Source organism: Narcine bancroftii, chromosome 9 (genome assembly GCF_036971445.1).
Source record: "Narcine bancroftii isolate sNarBan1 chromosome 9, sNarBan1.hap1, whole genome shotgun sequence".
NCBI classification, from domain to species: domain Eukaryota; kingdom Metazoa; phylum Chordata; class Chondrichthyes; order Torpediniformes; family Narcinidae; genus Narcine; species Narcine bancroftii.
The window spans coordinates 61,743,293-61,769,156 of NC_091477.1; the positions used below are offsets into that span (position 1 = coordinate 61,743,293).

A 25,864-nucleotide genomic window follows, 5' to 3' on the forward strand; every position below is an offset into this window, starting at 1 on the left:
TTTCCATGTTGAGTGAGAATTCGATCATATTGTGATCGCTCCTACCCAAAGGGCCTCGTACAACAAGATTGCTGATTAGCCCCTTTTCATTACATAATACCCAGTCTAAAATGGCCTTCCTCTGAGTTAGTTCCTTGACATATTGGTCTAGATAACCGTCCCGTAAACATTCAAGGAATTCCTCCTCCTCAGTATTTTTACTAATTTGGATAATCCAATCTATATGTAAATTAAAGTCTCCCATGAGCTGTTCCCTTATTGCATGCTTCTCTAATTTCTCTTTTTATGCCTTCCCTCACCTCTACATTACTATTTGGAGGGCTATATACCACCCCCACTAACGTTTTCCGTCCCTTGCTATTCCTCAGTTCTACCCATATAGATTCCGTATCTTCCGAGTTAATATCCTTCCTGTCAATTGTGTCGGTCCCTTCTCTCACCATCAAAGCTACCCCACCCCTTTTCTTTCTTGCCGATCCCTCCTAAATATTGTATACCCCGGGAGTTAAGTTCCCAGGTTTGCCCATCTTGCAGCCATGTTTATGTAATCCCAATCAAATAGCATTTCTTTGACTCAATTTCCACAGCCAATTCATCTACCTTGTTCCGAATGCTGCTTGCATTAAAATATAAAGCCTTCAGATTTGCTTTTTTCACCCTTCTTGCTCTTTCTGAATTTTTACATTCGCTGCCTAACCCAACTTTTCCTATTTTATCTTTCCTGTCCTTTGCCCTATCATACAGGTTCCCATCCCCCTCCCAAATTAGTTTAAACCGCATCCGACAGCTGCACCAAACCTAGCTGCCAATATATTGACCCCTTTTGGGATTAGGTGTAACCCATCCTTCTTGTAAAGGTCATGCCTTCCCCAAAAGAGATCCCAATGGTCCAAGAAGCCAAAACCCTGTCTTTTACACCAGCCCCTTTGTACACATTCATTTCATTTCATTTTTGTCCTCAGTTGCACTTGGCATAGGGAGCAATCCAGAGATTACCACCCTGGAGGACCTGTTTCTTAGCTTCTGACCTAGCTCACTGTAATCCTTTTTTAGTACCTCCTCCCTCTTTTTATCTATGTGATTGGTACCCACATGTACCAAGACATCAGGCTGCTTGCCCTCTCCTTTCAGAATACTCTGGACCCGATTTGAGATATCCCGTACCCTCGCACCAGGGAGGCAGCACACCATGCGGGTATACCTATCTTGCTTACAGAATCTCTTGTCTGTACCTCTGACAATGGAGTCCCCAATGACCACTGCATTCCTTCTTACCTTTTGTACCACTATACCAGGCTCAGTGCCATCGACCTGATCACTGCGGCCAGCTTCTGTCAGGTCATCTCCCTCAAAAGCATCCAACACAATATACCTGTTGCTGAGAGGAGTATTCACAGGTGTGCTCTCCATTTTCCGGGCATTTTTCTTCCCTCCCCTGACAGTTACCCACTTACCTGACACATCGGGTCTCGGGGTAACTATCTCCCTGAAAGTTGAATCTATTAACTCCTCACTCTCCCTTACCAGCTGCAGGTCCTCAAGCTGCATCTCAAGATCCCCAACTTGGTCCTTAAGGAACTGCATCTCGGTGCACTTGATGCAGATGTGGCTATCTTGGAGGGTAGAACTCAACCATGGTTCCCACATCTGACACCCAGTACAAAGCACTAAGCTCATAGGCATGACTGAGTTAAAATAATGCTGCTTACCTTTCTCCTTGCCTGCTTTCGCCTAAACCTGTTGAGCCAAATCCTGGAAGTCCCATTCCTTCGCCGCGTCGCTCGCTCGACGGGCCACTCACCTCACCATCTCGTCACTATCACCAAGCTCCTCCATCTCCGACTCTCAGCCGAATCAAGTAGACCCAAGCCCCGGGAAATCCCCGACTTTTATAGCTTACCTTCTCATCACTTTCCCCAAGCTCCTCCTCCTCCGACTCACAGCCCGACTCTGTTTGAAGTGTGAATCCTGTTCCCTACTTTCTCTGTCACTGGATGAGTGTGTGAGGCGTGAAACTAGTTCCGTGTTTTCTATTTCACTGGATGAGTGTGTAAGGCATGAAACCTGTTCCAGCTTTTAACTGTCACTGGATGAGTGTGTGAGGTGCAGACACCTGTTCTGTGTTTCCTCTGTGTCTGGATGAATGTGTGAGGTGTATAAACCTATTCTGTGTTTCCTCTGTGTCGGGATGAGTGGGTGAGGTGTAGAAACCTGCTCCATGTTTTCTGTGTCTTGATGAATGTCTGAGGTGTGAAACCTGTTCCGTATTTTCTCTGTGTCTGGATGGGTGTGTGAGCTGTGTTTTCTCTGTGTCTGGATGATTGTGTGAATGTGAAACCTGGTCCAAGTTTTCTCTGTCACTGGATGAGTGTCTGAAGTGTGAAACCTATTCCGTATTTTCTCTGTCACTGGATGAGTGAGTGAGGTGCAGAAACCAGTTCCGTGTTTTTTTTCTGTCACTGGATGAGTGTGTAAAGTGAGAAACCAGTTCCGTGTTTTCTCTGTTTCTGGATGAGTGTTTGAATTGTGAATCCTGTTCCCTACTTTCACTGTCACTGGATGAGTGTGAGGCATGAAACCATTTCCGTGTTTTCTATTTCACTGGATGAATGTGTAAGGCGTGAAACATGTTCCGTGTTTTCTCTGTCAGTGGATGAGTGTGTGAAGTTTGAAACCTCCTCCATGTTTTCTCTGTCACTGAATGAGTGTGTGAAGTGTGAAACCTGCTCCAAGTTTTCTTTGTGCTGGATGAGTGTGTGTGGTGTGAAACCTGTTCTGTGTTTTCTCTGTGTCTGGATGAGTGTGTGAGGTGCAGAAACCATTTCCATGTTTTCTCTGTCACTGGATGAGTGTGTGAGGTGTGAAATATGCTCCTTGTTTTCTCTGTTTCTGGATGAGTGTGTGAGGTGTGTAAACAGCTCTATTTTCTCTGTCGCTGGATAAGTGTGTGAAATTTGAAATCATTTCTGTGTTTTCTCTTGTCACTGGATGAGTGTGTGAGGTGTGAAACATGCTCTGTGTTTTCTCTGTCACTGGATGAGTGTGTGAGGCGTGTAAACAGCTCTATTTTCTCTGTCACTGGATAAGTGTGCGAAGTGTGAAATCATTTCTCTGTTTCCTCTGTCACCGGATGAGTTTGTAAAGTGTGAAACCTCCTCCGTGTTTTCTCTGTGTCTTGTTGAATGAGTGAGGGTTGAAACCTGTTCCGTGTTTTCTCTTGTCACATGATGAGAGTATGAGGTTTGAAACCTGTTCTGTGTTTTCACTGTGTCTGGATGAGTGTGTGAAGTGTGAAACCTGCTCCAAGTTTTCCTTGTGTCTGAATGAGTTTGTGTGGTGTGAAACCTGTTCCATGTTTACTCTGTTTCTTCATGAGTGTTTGAGGTGCAGAAACCAATTCCATGTTTTCTCTGTCACTGAAGTGTGAAAACTGCTCTGTGTTTTCTCTGTCATTGGATGAATGTGTGAGGTGTGAAACATGTTCCGTGTTTTCTCTCTTTCTTCATGAGTGTCTGAGGTGCAGAAACCAGTTTCTTGTTTTCTCTGTGTCTGTTTGAGTGTATGAAGTATGAAACCTTCTCCGTGTTTTCTCTGTCACACGATGAGAGTGTGAGGTGTAGAAACCCTCACAGTGTCTTCTCTATATCTGGATGAGTGTGTGAGGTATGAAAACTGCTCTGTGTTTTCTCTGTGACTGGATGAGAGTGTGAGGTGTAGAAACCGTCTCAGTGTTTTCTCTGTCACTGGATGAGTGTGTGAGGTGTGAAAACTGTTCCGTGTTTTCTATTTCACTGGATGAGTGTGTAAGGTGTGAAACCTGTTCCAAGTTTTCTCTGTCACTGGATGTGTGCGTGAGGGGTGAAACCTGTTCCCTGTTTTCTCTGTGACTGGATGAGTGTGTAAGGTGTGAAACCTGTTCCAAGTTTTCTCTGACACTGGATGAGTGTGTGAGGTATGAAACCTGTACCATGTTTTCTCTGTGTCTGGATGTGTGCGTGAGGTGTGAAAACCTGTTCCCTGTTTTCTCTGTGTCTGGATGCGTGTGTGAAGAGTGAAATCTGCTCTGTGTTTTCTTTGTCACTGGATGAATATGTGAGGTATGAAAACTGTTCTGTGTTTTCTCTGTGTCTGGATGAGTGTGTGAGGTGTGAAACCAGTTCTGTGTTTTCTCTGTATCTGGATGAGCGTGTGAGGTGTAGAAACCTACTTTGTGTTTTCTCTGTCACTGGATGAGTGTTTGAGATTTAGAAATCTGTTCAACTGTTTTATTTTCTCACCCATGCAGGTTGAGGAGGCAACAGACATTGTTTGCGACCAGAAGCTCTTGTTTTGACCTGAATGATCCCAGTGAGACTGGCAGTGATCTTGACGATGCTGAGTTATTGCTGTTACAGATTCCCTGAACTGTAGTGGGAAGGTTGGTGTATAGAAGTGAGCACGAGCATTGCCAACATCAGCACTTCGCAGATATTCTCTTCAAAGATTGAGGATTAGCTTCATTTATGAACATTGTAACCTTTTAAATATATTTATACATATAACTACCCACTGTTAACTATATTTACATGAATTTTCTTTCATAAACCTGAGTATTTAGACATTGGGGTAGACTGTGTGATTTATTTTTACTTCACCTCCATAAGGTATATTTGGATCAGCTGCTCCATATTTTGTGGCATCACTGGGAGTGAAGAGGCTATTGACCCTCTTGCAGTTCTGACATTCCTCATCAGGAATCTGGACCAGGCAACTGCATGTGGTACCTGGGAGCATTCAGAGCAGCAGTCAAATTTAGGAATAACTCAGATGAAGGAAATAAAGAGTGGCTGACTTCAATGGGAGGAGGATTAGCAGAAGGCAGCATAGATGAGGAAAATCCAATACCATACACCATGCTGGAGAAACTCAGCAGGTCGTGCACCATCCACAGGAAGTAAAGGGTGACCAAAGGGCCTTCCTGTGGAGTGGCAGAACTAAGACAGGCACTTGGGGAGAGAGGGGAGGAAAATGGTGAAAGAGAAAGGGTCACAACTAACAGCTCAGAGCTGCATGCAGCTGGAAGTGTGAATGAGAAAGGATCTGAGAAGGGGTTGGAGGAGAGGGCTCTGATAAGAGAAGGAAGGGAAGTGGTGTGGAGCTGGAGGAATGGGGAAAGCGAGAGACTTGGGAGAAGGATTAACAGAGATGGATGTTAATGCCGTCTGGTTGGAGAATGTCCAAATGTTCCTCCAATTTGCAGCTGGCCACAGTTTGGCAGTGCATGACGCCATGGACATGTTGGTGTGGGAATACTGTGTGGAATTAAAATGGTCACTGGGTGCTCACTGATGCGATATCCCAGTCAGCGTCCTGTCTCTCCAATGTAGAGAAGAGCAGTGGATGCACCAAATGCAGTTCACAGGTGAGTAAGGTCTGTTTGGAGCCCCGAATGGAGGTGAGAGAGGAGGTGTAGGCACAAATGTAGCCTTTCTTGTGGTTACAGGGGCTTGGCATCAAGGGGGTGATTAGTGAAGAAGGAGTCGACAAGGAAGTTACGAAGGGAACAGTCATGGCAGAAACAGAAGAGAGGAGGAGAGGTGAAGGTGTGTTTGGTTGTGGGATCCTGCTGTAAGTGGTGGAAATTGGAGAGGATCATATGATGGTTGCTGTAAACTGATTTCTCTCTTGTGAACTCTTGGCAAGAACAATCGGTAAAAACTGAATTATGTTTATATTCTTGACTAACAAGATTTATAAACTCTGCATGCGTTAAAGGGGATATTTCCAAGAGGCTGTTTATTTTTAAAAGTTTAGACCCTTCAAGCCCACAAACCCATGCTGCCCAATCACACCCAGTTAACCTGGCTATTTTGAAGGGTGGGAGGCAGGAAACCGAAGGCCCCAGGGAAAACCGAAGGCCCGCAGACATGGGGCGAATGTACAAACTCCTTACAGACAGCACAGGAATCGAACCCTAGTCACTGGCGCTATGACAGCATAGCATGAACTACTTCGCTGTTATCCATGCCATTTACCCAATCACAGAAGAGACATAGATCTAAGAAAGCTCCAACAGTGTAAGAGAACTGTTAGTCTCGGCGATGAAGACTAGCGTATTTCTGACTGAGAAGGTGGCACGTGAAGAACAGGTGAGTGAGCTATGTCAGAAGGAGGCTGCTGAGTGGCCAGTGCAGACTCCAACAAGCAGGATGTGCAGGAGCCCTGCAAGTAATTCAACAATCTAACAGAACCAAGGTGCTGAGAATTTGATCATCCAGTCACATTAGTTTCGCACCCAACTAATGACTAATTAATGAATTGTCTGTTGTGACAGAGTATCTAGAGGTGTATTGGGAGGAATTGCTATGCTAGAGCAGCTTGCACACACACATTTTAAAACAGAATTTTTGCAAAATGCTTTTTGCAGAGGAGCAACATAGTATCAACAGCAGCTTGCCTGGGAGAGCATGTGATCTTTTCAGGCAAGCCAGAACAGTTTTGATCTCAGAGAGGGAGGGAGTAAAACAGAATTCAGTTCCAGAAGGACAAAGCTGGCAAACTTTGGGAGGCTGCCTGGTCAAAAGAGAAGGCTGGCAGTCTGAAAGGTGACCTGAAAGAAAGAGGATCATCTGGGGCAAGTTTTGTCAGCAAGACTGATTGAGAAGGAATGAGTGGATGTCCTGGAAAAGGAATCTCTCTCTGAAATCAGCAAGAACCCTCCTGAGTGGTAACCATTTGCCTGTTAAGCACCATAGACTGGTGAACTTTGTTTATGCTTACTTCTGTGCACACTCTCACCATCTGTCCTTTCCGTAGAACTTCCTAACACTTGAATGCAAACCTTTAAAAAAATTTTGAGTAATCCAACGAGGAATTGTTTGAAAAAGTTATTAAACCCTTTGAAAAATATTCATTTTTATACAATTTACTAGAAAACCATCCTTCCCTGGTGAAATACCACTTTGCAAAGAAACAAGGGCTTCACTAATTTTTCTTAAATGGAGCATCTAAATATTTCTGATCTTGGCTATTCAAGGTAGACAGACTAATCTGAGACAAAAATTATCAGTTTTAACCTCATCGCTATCAAGCAGCAATCAATATAAAGTAAAATAAAAATCCTTACAAGAATCATTTAATTATTTTTTTTTTATTTTTCACACTATGAACCATATCAACCAAAATATGTACAAACATTTCTCATTAAATTTACACAGTGGTCTTTTCTCCCCTTTTTTTCCCCTTTCCCTCCCTCCCCTCTCCCCACCCCCTTCCAAAATCTATTAATATTCAACATATACAATACAATAAAACCATAACAATATTTTCCCACAAAGGAAAATAAACAAGAAAAATGCATCACCTATTTATAACACACTGAATCTAGTCATTTTGTCTTCTTATCATTTTCATTCTCATTCTAGGGGATGGAGGTCATAGGCAAGCTCTCTCTGACATGTTCCATGTATGGTTCCCAAATTTGTTCAAACATTGTGACTTTATTTTTTAAATTATATGTTATTTTTTCCAATGGAATACATTTATTCATTTTCATTTCCTGTATTGATTTAACCATAAATTTGGCTACTTTATTCTTTTTACTTGTCTTTTGTCCAGTTTTATCCAACATTGGATTAAGGTTAAAATCCCCTCCTATCAATATATTTCCTTGTGTGTCTGCAATTTTCAAAAAAAAAATCCTGCATAAACTTTTGATCCTCCTTGCTTCGCGTACATATATTGAGCAAATTCCAAAATTCTGAGTATATCTGACACTTTATCATTGCATACCTCCCTGCCAGATCAATTATTTCCTCCTTTATTTTGATTGGTTCTTTTTTGTTAACTGCACCTCTAGCTTTTGAGTTATAGGATGCTGCCATTACATGTCCTACTCAGTCTCTCTTTAGTTTGTTATGTTCTGCTTCAGTTAGATGCATCTCCTGCACAAATGCTATATCTATTTTTTCCTTCTTCAATAAATTTAGTAGCCTCTTCCTTTTAATGTGGTTATGTATTTCATTAATATACAGTCATATAGTTCAACATGGCCATCTTATATCTTGCATACACCTCTTTTCCACCTCTTTGCCACCTTCATCCCCCTTTTCCCCATTTTCATTTCTTAGTTTTCTCTTAGTACCCTAATGTATGACAACACATTTAAGATATAAAGTACCCCCGCAGTTCCCACTTCCACAAATACCTTAACCCTAAAAGTTACCCCCCCCCCCCCTCTCTGAGTTGCCCCATATCCTTTGCCGGGCAACCACAACTCCCCTTTTCATTTGGATTGCGATCTTGTTCGCAGCATCAACTGATTTTACAGTGACGGTTATTCCCCCTCTACCCAGCCCTCTCAAGAAAACATTTTTTTAACACATTTAACAAAGCTCTCTCTCTTCTTTTTTTTCCCCACTCCTTGGTGAAGAAGGCTTTTAGTATGCTGGCCTTTATCAATCATTGCATGGAATATAGGAGTTGGGAGGTGATGTTGAGATTGTATAAGACGTTGGTGCGGCCTAATTTGGAGTTCTGTGTGCAGTTCTGGTCGCCTAATTATAGGAAGGATATAAACTGAGTGGAGAGAGTGCAGAGAAGGTTTACCAGAATGTTACCTGGGTTTAAGCATCTAGAGTATAGGGAGAGATTGGACAGATTAGGTCTTTATTCTTTGGAGCGTAGAAGGTTGAGAGGGGATTTGATAGAAGTATTTAAGATTATGAAAGGGATAGACAGAGTGGATGTGGATAGACTATTTCCGTTAAGAGGAGGAAAGATTAAAACAAGAGGACATGAGTTAAGAATTAAAGGGCAGAGGTTTAGAGGTAACATGAGGGGGAACTTCTTTACTCAGAGAGTGGTAGCCGTGTGGAATGATCTTCCGGGAGAAATAGTGGCGGCGGAGTCAATTGTATTATTTAAGAAAAGGTTGGACAGGTATATGGGTGAGAAGAAGATGGAGGGTTATGGGCATTGTGCAGAGAGGTGGGACTAGAAAGGGGTGTTTGGTTCGGTGCGGACTAGAAGGGCCTAATGGCCTGTTTCCGTGCTGTAATTGTTATGTTAAGATTTGATTTTTAAAAATCAATGCAACACAAATTTGATGTAATACAAAATTGATGCAATACAAATTTGATGCGCAAATTTGATGTGATGCAATTGCATGAAACACAAAATTTAATGCGACACATAATTTAATATGACGCAAATTTTAAATGACACAAAATTGATTGGACACAATATTGATGCAACTCAAAATTTGATGCAAAGTGAAATTGATGCGATGCAAATTTGATGTGACACAAATATGATGCGGCACAAAACCAAAGCAATGCAAAATTGATGCAATGCAATATTTCATTTTTTTTAATTGATGCAACACAAATTTGATGCAATGCATATGTTATGCCATACAAAATTGGATGCAACACAAATTTGCTGCATCACAAATTTGATGCGATGCAAATTTCATGCCATAAAAATTGGATGCAACACAAATTATACGTGACACAATATTTCAATATTTAATTGATGCAGCGCAAATTTATTGCAATGCAAATTGCATGAAACACAAAATTTAATGTGAAGCAAAATTTGATGTGACGTTAAATTGATGTGAAAAATGAAAAGACACAAAAATAATGAGACACAAAATGGATGAGACACAATATGGATGCAATGCAAATTTAATGTGATGCAAGATTTCATTTTTAAAAATTAATGCGACACTAATTTGATGCAATATAAAACTGATGCAATGCAAATTTGATGCCGCGCAAATTTGATGCAATGCAAATTGCATGAAACACGAAATTTAATGTAATGCAAAATTTAATGCGATGCATAATTTAATGTAACAAAATTAAACAATGCAAAATTGATGTGACGCGATATTGATGCAACACAAAATTTGATGCAAAGTTAAATTGATGCGATCATAATTTGATGTGACATATATATGATGCAACACAAAACTGATGCAATACAAAATTGCTGGAATACAAATTTAATGTGATGCAAAATTTGATGCAATGCAAATTTGATGCGATGCAATATTTCATTTTTAATATTGATGTAACTCAAATTTGATTGAATACAAATGTTATGCCAGATAAAATTGGATGCAACGCAAATTGGCTGTAGCACAAATTTGATGTGATGCAAATTTTACGTGACACAATATTTCATTTCAAATAAATAATGGCACACAAATTTGATGCGACACAAATTTCATGCGATGCAAATTTTGAAAAAAACAAATTTGATACGAAGTAAATTTCTTTTCAAATTGATGTGAAAAAAAATATGATGCAAAATTGATGCTTGCAAATTTAATGCAACATACATTTGATGTGATGTAACATTGATGTGACAAAGAATTGATGCAACCCAAAATTGATGTAATGCTAAATTTGATGAAATGCAAATTTGATGCAATTCAGTATTTCATTTTTTGAAATTAATGTGACAAAAATGATCTGATGTGATGCAAATTTAATGCCAAACAAAATTGGATGCAACACAAATTGTACGTGTCGCAATATTTCATTTCATAAAAATAATTTGACACAAATTTGATGCGATGCAAATTGCATGAATCACAAAATGTAATGTGATGCAAAATTGATGCATGCAAATTTAATTCGACATACATTTGATGTGATGTAACATTGACGTGGCAAACAATTGATGCAACACAAAATTGACGCAATGCAAAATTTGATACAATGCAAATTTGATGCAATTCAATATTTCATTTTTAAAAATTAATGTGACAAAAATGTGATATGATGCAAATTGAATAACATACAAAATTGGATGCAACACAACTTGTACATGACACAATATTTCATTTCAAAAAGATAATTCGACACAAATTTGATGCAATGCAAATTGCATGAATCACAAAATTTAATGTGATGCAAACTTGATGCATGCAAATTTAATCGGACATACATTTGATGCTTTGCAAAATTTAATGCATCTCATAATTTAAAGTGATACAAATGTAAAATGACATAAAATTGATGTGACACAATATTGATGCAACTCAAAATTTGATGTAAAGTGAAATTGATGCGATGCAAATTTGATGTGATACAAATATGATGTGAAACAAAACTAAAGCAATCCAAAATTGATGCAATGCAATATTTCATTTTTAAAAATTGATGCAACGCAAATTTGCTGCAGCACAAATATGATGTGATGCAAATTTCAAGAAATGCAACCTTTAATGTGATGCATAAATTGATGCAATGCAAATTTTATGTGATGCAATATTTCATTTTTTAAAAAGCGACACAAATTTGATGCGACACAAATTTGAGTCAATGCAAAAATGATGTTGGACAAATTTGATGCAATGCAAATTGCATGAAGCATAAAATTTAATGTGATGCAAAATTTGATGCAACATTAAATTGATGCGAAAAATGACACCACGCAATAACAATGAGATACAAAATTGATGAGATGCAATACGGATGCGATGAAAATTTAATGTGATGCAGGATTTCATTTTTAAAAATTAATGCAACACAAATTTGATTTGATGCAAAGCAAATTTAATATGCAATATTTCATTTCAAATCAATGCGACAAAAGCTGGTGTGATGCAAAATTTATGCATGCAAATTTAATGCAACACATATTTGATGTGATGTAACATTGATGTGACAATCTATTGATACACAATTGATACAATGTGAAATTTGATGCAATGCCAACTTGATGCAATTCAATATTTCATTATTAAAAATAAATGAGACAAAAATTTGTTGTGATGCAAATGTTATGCCATACAAAATTGGATGTAAAACAAATTTGCTGCTGCACAAATTTGATGCAATGCAAATTTCATGAAGTTCAATATTTGATGCGATGCAAATTTAATAGCATAAAAAATTGGATGCAACACAAATTGTACTTGACACAATATTTCATTACCAAAAATAATGCAACACAAATTTGATGCAATGCAAAATTGAAGCCACACAAATTTGATGTGGTGCAAATTTGATGCGATGCAAATTGCATTAAACGCAAAATTTAATGTGATGCTGTAATGGAAGAATCTAACCTGTTTTTTTCTTAATTTGCAGCTCTTGGTTCTGCAGGGCTGAGAACCTGTTTTTTTTTAAATTGCAGCTTTGGGTTCTGCAAGGCTGAGAATCAAATTGTTTTTAGAATCAGCAGACATAAGCTAAATTCCACCGAGGGGCCAGAGATGCAGTTATCTGAAGAAAGGACATCTGTGTATCAAGAACATTTAATCTTCCTGCTTGTTTTGGTCACAGAATGTCAGAGGCCTAGCCTTGATGCAAAATAAACCATTGTATTCAAAGTGATAAACTGAAAATTAGGTTATTCGTTAGTAGCCTAGCATGCTAACTTGCTTGCTTATCTTTCTTGCTGTGCTGGAAATAGGTGCTTGGGTAAGCGGTTTTTGGGTAATATAAGCCATGGTCCCGCTGCTGAAGTTTGAGACTCTCTGAGAGGTGGCAACATCTCTCAGCAAGAAGAAGAAGAACTTCTGGAGTCCAGCCAACGTCCCGGTCGGGGAGGTGGAGAAGGTGCTACCAGTGACTTGACTACCTACTACAAGTGTGTAGTCGTTGCCTCGCTTCGGCAGTTGGGACCAGTCCAAGCGTTGATAAGTATAATTGGGAAGGGTTTGCATATTGTAGTGTGAAATCAGCTTTTCAATTTGTAATAAAACATTTGTATAATCTGAACAGCTCTTGGCGTGTGTGTCTATTTTCTTTCGGTAGCTCAAACACTGTGACCAATCTAAAACGAACAAAGTGAGAGGTACAAGTTTCCCTAAGACAATTGGTGCTGCGAGCAGGGTTGGTCTCAAGATGTTTCGCCAAAAGAAAGAGGTGAGCCCTGAGCAGTTCTTGATTCCTGGATGGACTTCCAAAGAGAAGTTAGACCCATCAAGTGCACCTCTGGGAGAGCGGGTTGCCACTCTCCTTTGAGAAAGAAAATTTCCTGATAAAAAGGGGACGCTGACGGATGGTTTTTGGTTGCCACTCCGTTCAGCGTGAAGCAGAATCAGTTCAAAGAGAAGTAGAATCTCAGCACAAGAGAAAGCAATGAGAGGAGAAGCTAGAAGCCATGTGACAATGCTGTTCCATGATGAGCAAGATTGTTTGCACCATTCAGGACAGAGCCAAAGAATGGGAAGATAAGCATGTCCAAATGATCTGCTGTAATATTAAACTCTGGCAGCAGCTCTATGCAGATAAGGAAAGGCATGGAGTAGAACCCGATCCATATCGTATTCGTGTCATGATAAGGAATGGTGATGATCCTGATGTAATTGAGGATTGGGATGGGAATATCTGAAATGACAATGGTAATAATGCAGATACTCTTCAGCATGTGTCTAACATATTACCCTCTCCACCTGCTGTTCACGCCCGCCCCATAAGGCAGCAGACTTCCCAAACAGATGGAAGGGAGATGATGTAAGGGTAGAAATGGAAGGGATAGATACCCCGGTCTCCCAAGTGGATCCAGGGGAAAATACTCAAACCCCTGCTTATGCTCTATGGCCTACTCCCTCTACGGGATGGCCTAGACCTCCTCCCCTAGACTGGGAGGAGGTCCCTGCGGGCCAAAGTGGGAACAGGGGTCAGAAGCAGTCAATGATACGTGACTTCTCTGTAAAAGAGCTGGCTGCCATTGGAGATCGATTTAAGCAAAAGGCAGGAGAAACTCTGGCAGCCTGACTCTTGCGCGTTTGGGAACAAGGAGGGGGTAATGTATTTTTAACCCCTGAGGAATTGTTGGGATTAGGAACATTGACTACTGATATCCGGGTCACTTCTGAGCTGCGGGGTAGAGAGAGAGAGGTGGATTACTTACTTACTACTCTAGGGGATGCCCTGCTACGAGTATACCCATCACAGTAGATTGGGATTTACATTTGCAGAATAATTGGAGAACCCAAGAGGAGGGTATAGCAGTAATTCATCAACAGGCCCTGGCCTCTGCCTTGTATGCAGGGCGTTTGAGGCTATGGGTACATGGGGGGAGCCCTGATGAAGAAATATTCATGGCCAGAATGCATACCAGATTGGTTTGTTCCGCCAAACCCACTACACAGGGACTGGTTCTGTCTGTAACTAGTCTGCTAATTGGGCATTCTGTGCCTGAACTGGTGCACGCTTTATCTGGGCTTCGAGAATTAAGAGTTGGGAGGTAAAATCCACTCACGTACAGCCCAGGTTACATCAGACAAGCAGGATGAAAAGAGAGGGGCTGCTGCTAATAACGGACCGACAAGAAAGGACCTTTTTCTAACCTTGTTAAAGTTAGGCGTACCTAAAAGTGATATTGATGGGAAACCTACTGCAGTCCTTTATGCCCTTTATAAGAGAAAAGCAGGGGAACATCATCCCCAGCTGCTGAGTCGTCCTGGCTCAGCTGTGCCCTCTGCTCCCCCTGCTGCTTATATCGAGCTGGCTTCTCCTGCTTCAGTTACCCGTGATGAGGTACAACAAATGGTTAACAAGGCCCTTATGGATAATAGTGCCATGTGGGCCTGAAAGCCCCCGAACCCTACTAAAGCATGAAGGTGTGGGCAGGGCTCCCGTGTCTACACCATTGAGATATGGCAGATACACGGGGACCCAATGCCCAACATACCATTAACAATCCATTAGGGTGAGGGTAATGACTACCAATATTTGGCCTTGGTCGATACCGGTGCAGAGCACTCGGTGATTCCAGGTAACCTCGACCTCTGGACTGGACAGACCTTTTGAATAGAGAGGTTGGGAGGAGCGGTCATCCTGGCAAAGGAAATAAAAGTACGTGCCACAGTGGGTGATAGCCCTTTCCCTATCTGGTTACATGCCCTGGTGGCTGCCACTGATGAGTGTATCCTGGGTATTAATATGTTGGCCAGTACGGCCCTTAATACTAGCCAAGGGGGATTTGCATTTGGAATTTGGACTATTATATTGACGGCTCCTGGAGAATGACAGTTGATTATTGCTTTTTGAACAAACATGTCCCACCACTTGGTTCAGCAGTTCCGGACATTGTTACCCTTATTGAAAACATTGCTATTGGGAACTCAGGAACATGGTATGCTGTCATTGATCTCGCTAATGCCTTCTTCAGTATTCTTATAGCTGAGGACTCACAGGAAGGGGCGCCAGTATACCTTCACCCACCTCCCTCAGGGTTATGTATACTCTCCCACTATTTGCCACAGCCTAATTGCCCGTGATCTGGAGACGGTGACAGTATCGCCTTCCCTCTCAATTCACCATTATATTGATGATGTGGTGATCCAAGGGGCCACAGAAGAGATGGTACAGGAAGGTTTGAAGAGTGTCCAAGATACCCTGATGCAAAGAGGGTGGGCCATTAACCCTGCCAAGGTACAGGGCCTGTCCCAGACAGTTATTTTCCTTGGAATTCAGTGGCATGCTGGAGAACAAGTGGTTCCCGATAAAGTTTGCAATAAAATTGCAGACTTGGCCACTCCTACTAACCAAAAAGAGACCCAGCATTTCCTGGGGTTATTGGGATACTGGTGACGCCATATTCCACACTTGGCTTTGCTTTAACGTCCTCTATATAAGGTTACCCAAAAGAAAACAAACTTTGTATGGTGTGACGATCAGGAAAGGGCATTCCAGTCTGTCAAACAGGCTATTCTTCAGGCCCTTCCCATTGCTCCCTGCAATGGGCAGGGCCTCACCCCATTACCCTCACCCCAATGGATACCCCCTACGAACTACAGGTCTCCATTACTGATGATGTGGCCTGCTGGAGCTTCTGGCAGAAACAAGAGGGTCGCCGAGTCCCACTGGGATTCTGGTCACGTACCATGCCTGAGGCTGCCACTTGTTATTCTGCTTTTGAACAACAGTTACGAGCCTGCTGGGCCCTGGTGGAGAATGAAAGAATGACAGGTGATGCAGATGTTCAACTGCGACCTGCACTTCCAATAATGAATTGGGTCCTGGCTAATGATGCAAATCTAAAGATCGGGCAGGCTCAGCAGTCTTCTATTGTTAAATGGAAGTGGTATATTCAGAGTCGTGCAACCAGAGGGCCTGAAGGTGTGGGCTGCATACACGAACAGGTGGCTGATCTTCCGTCTCGTCATGAGGATGTTGAACCTGCCTTGCCCCCTCCTTTACCCCCTTCACCAGCTCAGTGCGGTAAACCATATGATTTGCTCACTCCAGCAGAACAAGAGGTTTACTGATGGTAGCAGCCGGTGGGTGAAAGGAAAGCAAAAGTGGAAGGCAGTGGCTTGCCAGCCCAAGTCAGGAACTCACTTATCAGAGGAGGGGGATGGTGGCTCCAGTCAGTATGCTGAGTTGAAGGCAGTCACTTTACCACTAGATCCCCATGATCACCCTCTTGGCCTGTTTACTGATTCCTAGGCTGTAGCTAATGGACATGTGGTATGGATGCCTGATTGGCAAAAGAATGACTGGATGATACATGACCACCCAGTGTTGGGCAAACAATTGTGGCAGCTGTTGTGGGATGCTTCCCACCACCATGAGATAACTGTGTATCTCGTTGATGCCCATACCAATGTGGCGACTAACATGGCACAACATAATGCAGTAGCAGATCAGCTTGCCACTATCAGCCATGCTGATACCGTCCCCCTGGCTCGAATGGCACATGAACAGAGTGGCCATTTGGGCCCGAACACATGCTTTACCGTCCATCATGTCAGCTTGTGAAGTCCCGTGTCGTTCCTCCTGGTCCGCATGGCCGAATAAAACGGGGTGCTTGCCCAGCTGCGGTTTGGCAAATTGATTACATAGGCCCTATGCCAGACTGTTTGGGTAAACGTTACATCCTAGTAATGGTTGACACCTTTTCGGGCCTGGTTTTTGCTTTTCCCACCAAGACGGCTGACCAAGCTAGCACTATCCAAGGACTAAATCATTTAATTTCTCCTTATGTTGTTCCATAGGAGATTCAGTCTGATAATGGCTCGCACTTCTCCAGGAAGACAATCTGTGATTGGGCAAATGACAACAGTATCTTATGGGTTCACCATATTCCTTATTATCTCCAGGTTGCTGGGTTAGTTGAATGAACGAATGGCTTACTGAAGGAACAAATTTGTTTGTTAACACCACTGTGAACCCTGAAGGGGTGGTGTCATGTGGTGCAGCAAGCAGTCGACAATTTAAATCATCGCCCTTTAAAAGGAGGTACACCTTTCCACCGACTTCTTCACACTTCTGAACTACAGCTTATTCCAGAGGAAAAAAAATCATTACCCCCCCACTCCTGAACTAGAGAATGACGGACAAAAGGTATGGGTGGCACCACCAGGTAGTGTCCCTCCTGTAAAAGGAGAAATAGTGACACCTGCCCAGGGTAACACTTGATGGGTAGCTATTGAGGGACAGGATAATTTAGTCTGTTTAAACACTGAACGCTTACGGCATCGTGAGTGACATCTGTCAGGCTTCTTTGTTCCAGGTTCTCCGTTTTACGCTTCTGGTGATCTGGCTTAACATCTGCTTTGGTGCCAACAATTGGATTTGTAATAACGAGGAAGTTCCGAGGGAGTTGTCCGTGGGAGACAAGGCCTGGTGCATTACATCAAGGAAATCCTCGGTCACCCACCTCAAATGCAGCTTATATCAATATGTTATTGCCAGTGTTGGTTCTTATATTTTGTTTGTAGATGGACCAACTGAAGAGGTTGCTCCCTACTTCTGTGATGGTCGTTTTTGTACTCGCTTTGTATCTTGTAATAACTCTGCTCCACCTGTTGCTAAGTGGCGGAAGGATTCCAGTTCTGTGGAGGATTGGTGGTCTGCCTCACCATCAAACATTCCTTCAGATTTGTCTGACAATTCCTTTCTCCATTTGATGCAATGCAAAATTGATGCAACACAAATTTAATGCGATGCAAATTTCATGAACTGCAACATTTAATGTGATGCAAAATTTGATGCAATGCAAATTTAGATGAAAAGCAAATTTGATACAATGCAGTAGTTCATTTCAAATTGAAGTGAAAAAATTTGATGTGAAGCAAAATTTATACATGCAAATTTAATGCGACACTCATTTGATGTGATATAACATTGATGTGACAAACAATTGATGGAACACAATATTGATGCAATGCAAAATTAGATCCAATGCAAATTTTATGCAATGCAATATTTCATTTTTAAAAATTTATGCGACAAATATCTGGTGCGATGCAAATTTAATGCCATACAAAATTGGATGCAATACAAATTTTACATTAGACAATATTTCATTTCAAAAAAAGATGTGATGTAAATTGCGTGAAATTCAAAAATTAATGTGATGCAAATTTTTTTTATTTTTTTTTAAATTTTATTTTTCACACCATAAATCACATTAGCCATGATATACACTTTTTCTTTTTCACACATATACAGTGACTTTTTCTCCCCCCCACTCCCTCCTCCCAAGCCACCCCCCACCCCCCCTCATCCATTTTAGGTATACAATCTAGGTTGCATTAAACCAGTCAGACAATGTTGTCATTCAACAAAAATACACCAGAAATTCTACAGAGTCCATTCTTTTCTTTCCTTCTCTTTCCATCAACTTAGGTAATGTTTGTCCCCGGTAGGTTTTCGCTATTGTATTTAATGTAAGGCTCCCATACTTGTTCGAATATTTCAATATTATTTCTTAAACTATATGTTATTTTTTCTAATGGAATACATTTATTCATTTCTATATACCATTGTTGTATTTTCAAATTATCTTCCAATTTCCAGGTTGACATAATACATTTTTTTGCTACGGCTAGGGCTATCTTAACAAATCTTTTTTGTGCATCCTCCAAATCAATTCCAAATTCTTTGTTTTTTATGTTACTTAGGAGAAAGATCTCTGGATTCTTTGGTATATTGTTTTCTGTTATTTTATTTAATATCTGATTGAGATCATCCCAAAATTTTTCTACTCTCTCACATGTCCAGTTTGCATGAATTGTTGTTCCCATTTCTTTTTTACATCGAAAACATCTATCCTTTGAACAAATGAGAGATAAGTACAATATAACTGGAGATACAGCGCTGGCATATTACCAACTGAGATACTACTTGAAGGATAAATTAGGAAGCAATTTGAGTTTACCAGAGGAAGTAACCTTGAATATGTGATTACAGATACAATGTTAATCAAAAGATTTATAACAAATATGTATATTAAACTGCAAGAAAAGGAGAATGAGGAAACAAATGGTAAAACTAAACAAAAATGGGAACAAGATTTAAATATAAAGATAAAAAAGGAAACATGGGAGAAATTATGTTCTGGAACGATGAGAAATACAATAAATACGAGGCTACGTATGATACAATATAATTGGTTACACAGACTATACATTACACCGCAAAAGTTAAATAAATGGGACCCAACAGTATCTGATAAATGTGATGCAAATTTGATGCGACTTTTACTTGATGCAAAAAATGACATGACACAAAAATAATGAGATGCAAAATTGATGAGATGCAATATGGATTCAATGCAAATTTAAGGTGATGAAAGATTTCATTTTTAAATATCAATGCAAGACAAATTTGATGCAATGCACATTTGATGCAATGCAAATTTGATGCAGCACAAATTTGATGCAATGCAAATTGCATGAAACACAACATTTAATGTGATGAAAAATTTGATGCATGCAAATTTAATGTGACACACATTTGATGCTTTGCAAAATTTAATGCGATGCATAATTTAAAGTAACACAAATTTAAAATGACGTAAATTTGATGTGACATAATATTGATGGAACTCAAAGTTTGATGCAAAGTGAAATTGATGCGATGCAAATTCAATGTGACACAAATATGATGCGACACAAAACTGAAACATTGCAAAATTGATGCGATGCAAATTTGATGTGGCAGAAATTTGATGAAATGCAAATTGTATGAAACATAAAATTTAACATGATGCAAAATTTGATGCAATGCAATATTTCATTTCAAATTGATGTAACAAAAATCAATGCAAAACAAAATTGATGCAATGTAAATTTGATGTGATGCAAAAATCAATGCAAAACAAAATTGATGCAATGTAAATTTGATGTGATGCAAAATATAATGCAAAAAATGACATGACACAAAAATAATGAGGCACAAAATTGATTAGATGCAATATGGATGCAATGAAAATTTAATGTGATGCAAGATTTCATTTTTAAAAATTAATGCGTCACAAATTTGATTTGATGCAAAACAAATTTGATATGATGCAATATTTCATTTCAAATAGATGCAACAAAAAATGATGTGATGCAAAATTTATGCATGCAAATTTAATGCAATACATTGTGATGTAACATTGCAACATTTGTGTTGCTTTAATTTTAGTTGCTTAAATTTAGTATCACCTTAAATTTTGAGTCGCATCAATATTGCATTGCATGAAATTTGTGTCACACCAATTTTACTTCACACTAATTCTTGTGACATCAATTTTGTGTTGCATCAAATTTTCAGTTGGATGAATTTTGCATTGCATCACTTTTGTGTCACATCATATTTGGGTCACATCAACTTCGCTTCCCATCATTTTTGTGTTGCTTCAAATTTGCTTTGCCCCATACTTTGCATCACAACAAATTTGTGTCACATTAATTTTTAAAAATGAATTTTTCATTTAATGAAATTTGCATTTCATCAATTTTGCATTGAATCAAATTTGCATTGCATCAATTTTGTGTTGTATCATTTATATGTCACATCAATTTTACATCGCATCAAATTGGAGTCACATTAAATTTTTGATTGCATTAAATGTATGATGCATTAAATTTGCACATATCAAATTTGCATAACATCAATTTTTGTTACATTAATTTGAAGAAATATTGTGTCGCATCAAATTTGCTTTGCATTATATTTTGCATCACATCAAATTTACATTGCATCAATTTTGTTTTGCATTGATTTTTGTTACATCAATTAGAAATGAAATATTGCATTGTATCAAATTTTCATTGCATTCATGTTGAGTCTCATCAATTTTGCTTCACATTAATTTTGTGTCGTGCCATTTTTCACATAATTTTAACGTCTCATCAAATTTTGCATCATATTATGTTTTGCATTGCATAAAATTTGATTCACATAAAATTTTTAGTCACATAATTTTTGTGTCACATCAAATTTGTGCTGTGTCAATTTTTTGTTGCATCAATTTAACATTACATAAGATTTGCATCACATTAATTTTGCATTTCATGAAATTTGCATCGCATCAAAGTTGCACCTCATCAAATTTTTGTTGCACCCAAATTTGTATGGCATTAAATTTGCATCACATCAAAGTTGTGTCACATTAATTTTAAAAAATGAAATTTAGCATCACTTCAAATTTGCATTGCATCCAATTTTGTGTTGCATCAACTGTTTGTCTCATCAATTTTACATCACTTGAAATGTGTGTTGCATTAAATCTGCATGCATCAAGTAAATTTTTGTTGCATCAATTATATTGCATCAAATCAAATTTGTGTCGCATTTATATTTTTGTCGCATGAATTTAATGTCATATCAAATTTTGCATCACACTAATTTTGTGTTGAATATAATTTGCATTGACACAAATTCTGAGTCACATTAATATTGCATCACATAAATTTGATGTTGCATTTAATTGCCATTGCATCAATTTGCATCTAATAAATTATTTATGGATCAATGTTATGTTGCATTAAATTGGTGTCGCATAAAATTTGCATTGCATATGTTTTATTTCACATCATATTAGGCATCATTTTAAATTTTGTGTCTCATAAAATTGTTGTCACCTCTAATTTGGGTTTCATCAATACTGCTTTGCATCAAATTTTTAGATGCATCAGTATTGTTTCATACCAATTTTGTGTCGCTCAAAATTTCATTGCATCAAATTAGCATTGCATTAATTGGTGTCGCATAAAATTTGCATTGCATGAAATTTGTGCCTCATCAAATTTGCACTGCATCTAATCTGTGTCATGTCAATTTAATGTTACATCAAATATTGTGTTGCATTATATTTTGCATCATATAAAATTTGCTTTGCAACAATTTAGCATTGCATCAAATGTGTGTCACATTAAATTAGCATACATCAATTTGCATAACATCAATTTTTGTTCCATCAATTTGAAAAGAAATATTGTGTCGCATCAAATTTGCTTTGCATCAAATTTTCAGTTGCATCAAATTTGTGTCACATTAATTTTTTGTTGCTTAAATTTGTCATCTCTTTTATTTTGAATTGCATCAATATTGGATCGCATAAATTTTGTATCACATAAATTTTGTGTCGCTCCAATTCATGTGACATCAATTTTGTTTCTCGTCAAATTTTGTATTCAATTAATTTTGCATGGCATCAATTTTGTGTTACATCATATTTGTGTCACATCACTTTTGCTTCCCATTAATTTTGTTTCACATCAAATTTGCCTTGCATCAAATTTGCTTTGCATCAATATCATGTTGCATCAATTTTTGTCACATCAATTTGAAATGAAATATTGCATCATATCAAATTTGCCTTGCATTCATACTGTGTCTCATCAATTTTGCATCACTTTAATTTTGCGTTGTGTAATTTTTCGCATCATTTTAACGTCTCACCAAATTTTGCATCATATTATGTTTTGCTTTGCATAAAATTTGATTTGCATCAAATTTTTAGTCACATAAATTTTGAGTCACATCAAATTTATGTTGCAACAATTTAACTTTGCCTAAAATTTTGCATCACATTAATTTTGCATTTCACAAAATTTGCATTGCATCAAATTTGCACCTCATCAAATTTGTGTTGCATCCCAATTTGTATGGAATCAAATTTGCATCGCATCCAAGTTATGTCAAATTAATTTTTAAAAATTAAATTCAGCATCGCTTCAAATTTTCATTGCATCCAATTTTGTGTTGCATCATCTGTTTGTCTCATTAATTTTACATGACTTGAAATATGTGTTGCATTAAATTTGCATGCATCAAATTTGTGTTGCAATATTTGTCACATAACATATAACATAACATAACATAACATAACAATTATAGCACGGAAACAGGCCATTAGGCCCTTCTAGTCCGCACCGAACCAAACACCCCTCTCTAGTCCCACCTCCCTGCACAATGCCCATAACCCTCCATCTTCTTCTCATCCATATACCTGTCCAACCTTTTCTTAAATAATACAATTGACTCCGCCGCCACTATTTCTCCCGGAAGCTCATTCCACACGTCTACCACTCTCTGAGTGAAGAAGTTCCCCCTCATGTTACCTCTAAATCTTTGCCCCTTAATTCTTAACTCATGTCCTCTTGTTTTAATCTTTCCTCCTCTTAACGGAAATAGTCTATCCACATCCACTCTGTCTATCCCTTTCATAATCTTAAATACTTCTATCAAATCCCCTCTCAACCTTCTACGCTCCAAAGAATAAAGACCTAATCTGTCCAATCTCTCCCTATACTCTAGATGCTTAAACCCAGGTAACATTCTGGTAAACCTTCTCTGCACTCTCTCCACTCTGTTTATATCCTTCCTATAATTAGGCGACCAGAACTGCACACAGAACTCCAAATTAGGCCGCACCAACGTCTTATACAATCTCAACATCACCTCCCAACTCCTATATTCCATGCAATGATTGATAAAGGCCAGCATACTAAAAGCCTTCTTCACCACTCTATTCACGTGAGTTTCTACCTTCAGGGAACGATGTACCGTTACTCCTAAATCTTTCTGCTCTTCTGTATTCATCAATGCTCTCCCATTTACCACGTATGTCCTGTTCTGATTCTTCTTACCAAAATGAAGCACCTCACACTTATCAGCATTAAATTCCATCTGCCATTTTTCAGCCCACTTTTCTAAGCAGCCCAAATCCCTCTGCAATCCTTGAAAACCTTCTTCATTATCCACTATTCCACCTATCTTAGTATCATCTGCATATTTACTAATCCAATTCACCACCCCATCATCTAGATCATTAATGTATATAACGAACAACAATGGGCCCAATACAGATCCTTGAGGCACACCACTGGTCACCGGCCTCCAACCTGACAGACAATTATCCACTACCACTCTCTGGCCTCTCCCTTTCAGCCAATGTTCAATCCATTTGACTATCTCAAAATTTATACCTAAAGACTGCACCTTCCTAACTAACCTTCCATGTGGTACCTTATCGAAGGCCTTACTGAAGTCCATATAGACAACATCCACTGCGCTACCCTCATCCACATTCCTAGTCACCTCTTCAAAAAATTCAATTTTACATCACATCAAATTGGACTCACATTAAATTTACATGCATCAATTTTGCATAACATCAATTTTTATTGCATTTATTTGAAAAGAAATATTGTGTTGTATCAAATTTGCTTTTCATCAAATTTTGCATCACATCAAATTTGCATTGCATCAACATTGTGTTGCATCAATTTTTGTCATATCAATTTGAAATAAAATATTGCATTGTATCAAATTTGTATTGCATTCATATTGTGTCTCATCAATTTTGCATCACGTTGTCTTGGGTAAACTTATACCTCTCATTTTGTTCATTTTAGATTGTTTACAGTGTTGGAGCTACCGAAAGAAAATAGACAAACACACCGAGAGCAGTTTATACAAATATTTATTACAAATTCAAAAGCTGATTTAAGATCAGCCATGATCTCGTTGAATGACGGAGCAGGCTCGAAGGGTCAATTGACCTACTCCTGCTCCTATCTTCTATGTTTCTATGTTTCTATGATTTCTAACTACAATATACAAGACCTTCCCAACTATACTTATCAGCGTTTGGACTGGTCCCAACTGCTGAAGCGAGGCAACGACTGCACACTTGTAGTAGGTTGTCAGGGCGCCGGTAGCAGCTTCTCCACCTCCCCCGACAAGGACGTTGGCTGGACTCTCGGTCTTCTTCTTGCTGAGAGATGTTGCCACCTCTCGGAGAGTCTCAAACTTCAGCAGCGGGACCATGGCTTATATTACCCAAAAGCTGCTTACCCAAGCACCTATCCCAGCACAGCAAGAATGATAAGTGAGCAAGCTAGCATGCTAGGCTTCTATCGAATAACATAATTTTCAGCTTATCACTTTGAATACAATGGTTTATTTTGCATCAAGGCTAGACCTCTGACAGTCTGTGACCAAAACAAGCAGGAAGATTAAATGTTCTTGGTACACAGATGTCCTTTCTTCAGATAACTGCATCTCTGGCCCCTCGGTGGAATTTAGCTTATGTCTGCTGATTCTAAAAAACAAGCAGGTTCTCAGCCTTGCAGAAGCAAAGGCTGCAAAAGTAAAAACAAGCAGGTTCTCAGCTTTGCAGAAGCAAAAGCTGCATAGTAAAAAACAACACAGTTAGAATCTTACATTACACACATTAATTTTGTGTTGTGTCATTTTTCACATCATTTTAATTTCTCACCAAATTTTGCATATTATATTTTGCATTGCATAAAATTTGATTCATATCAAATTTTTCGTCACATAAATTTTGCGTTGCATCAAATTTGTGCTGCATCAATTTTTTGTTGTATTAATCACGTTACATAAAATTTGCATCACATCAAATTTGTGCCTCATGAAATTTGTGTTGCATCCAAATTTGTATGGCATTAAATTTGCATTGCATCAAAGTTGTATCACATTAATTTTTAAAAGTGAAATTTATCATCGCTTCAAATTGGCATTGCATCCAATTTTACATTGCATCAACTGTTTGTCTCATCAGTTTTACATCACTTGAAATGTGTGTTGTATTAAATTTGCATGCATCAATTTTGCATCATATAAATTTTTGTTGCATTGATTTGAAATAAAACATTATGTTGCAT

General features: G+C 38.9%; 1 protein-coding gene across 2 annotated transcripts in view; it reads left to right on the top strand.

Moving 5' to 3' along the window:
• ccdc102a (coiled-coil domain containing 102A) overlaps nt 1–4,600 on the top strand; it is a 149,935-nt gene extending 145,335 nt beyond the window's left edge. The window contains exon 10 of one of the 2 annotated variants that reach the window (XR_011345024.1): nt 4,286–4,372. Coding sequence is in view for 1 of the 2 variants with exons in the window: in XM_069899307.1 (XP_069755408.1) it covers nt 4,286–4,403 (118 nt within the window). In the remaining variant the exon portion in view is untranslated. Of the gene's footprint in view, nt 1–4,285 lie in introns of both variants that reach the window. The other variant, XM_069899307.1, reaches the window with a different exon arrangement.
• The last annotated feature ends 21,264 nt before the right edge of the window (nt 4,601–25,864 follow it).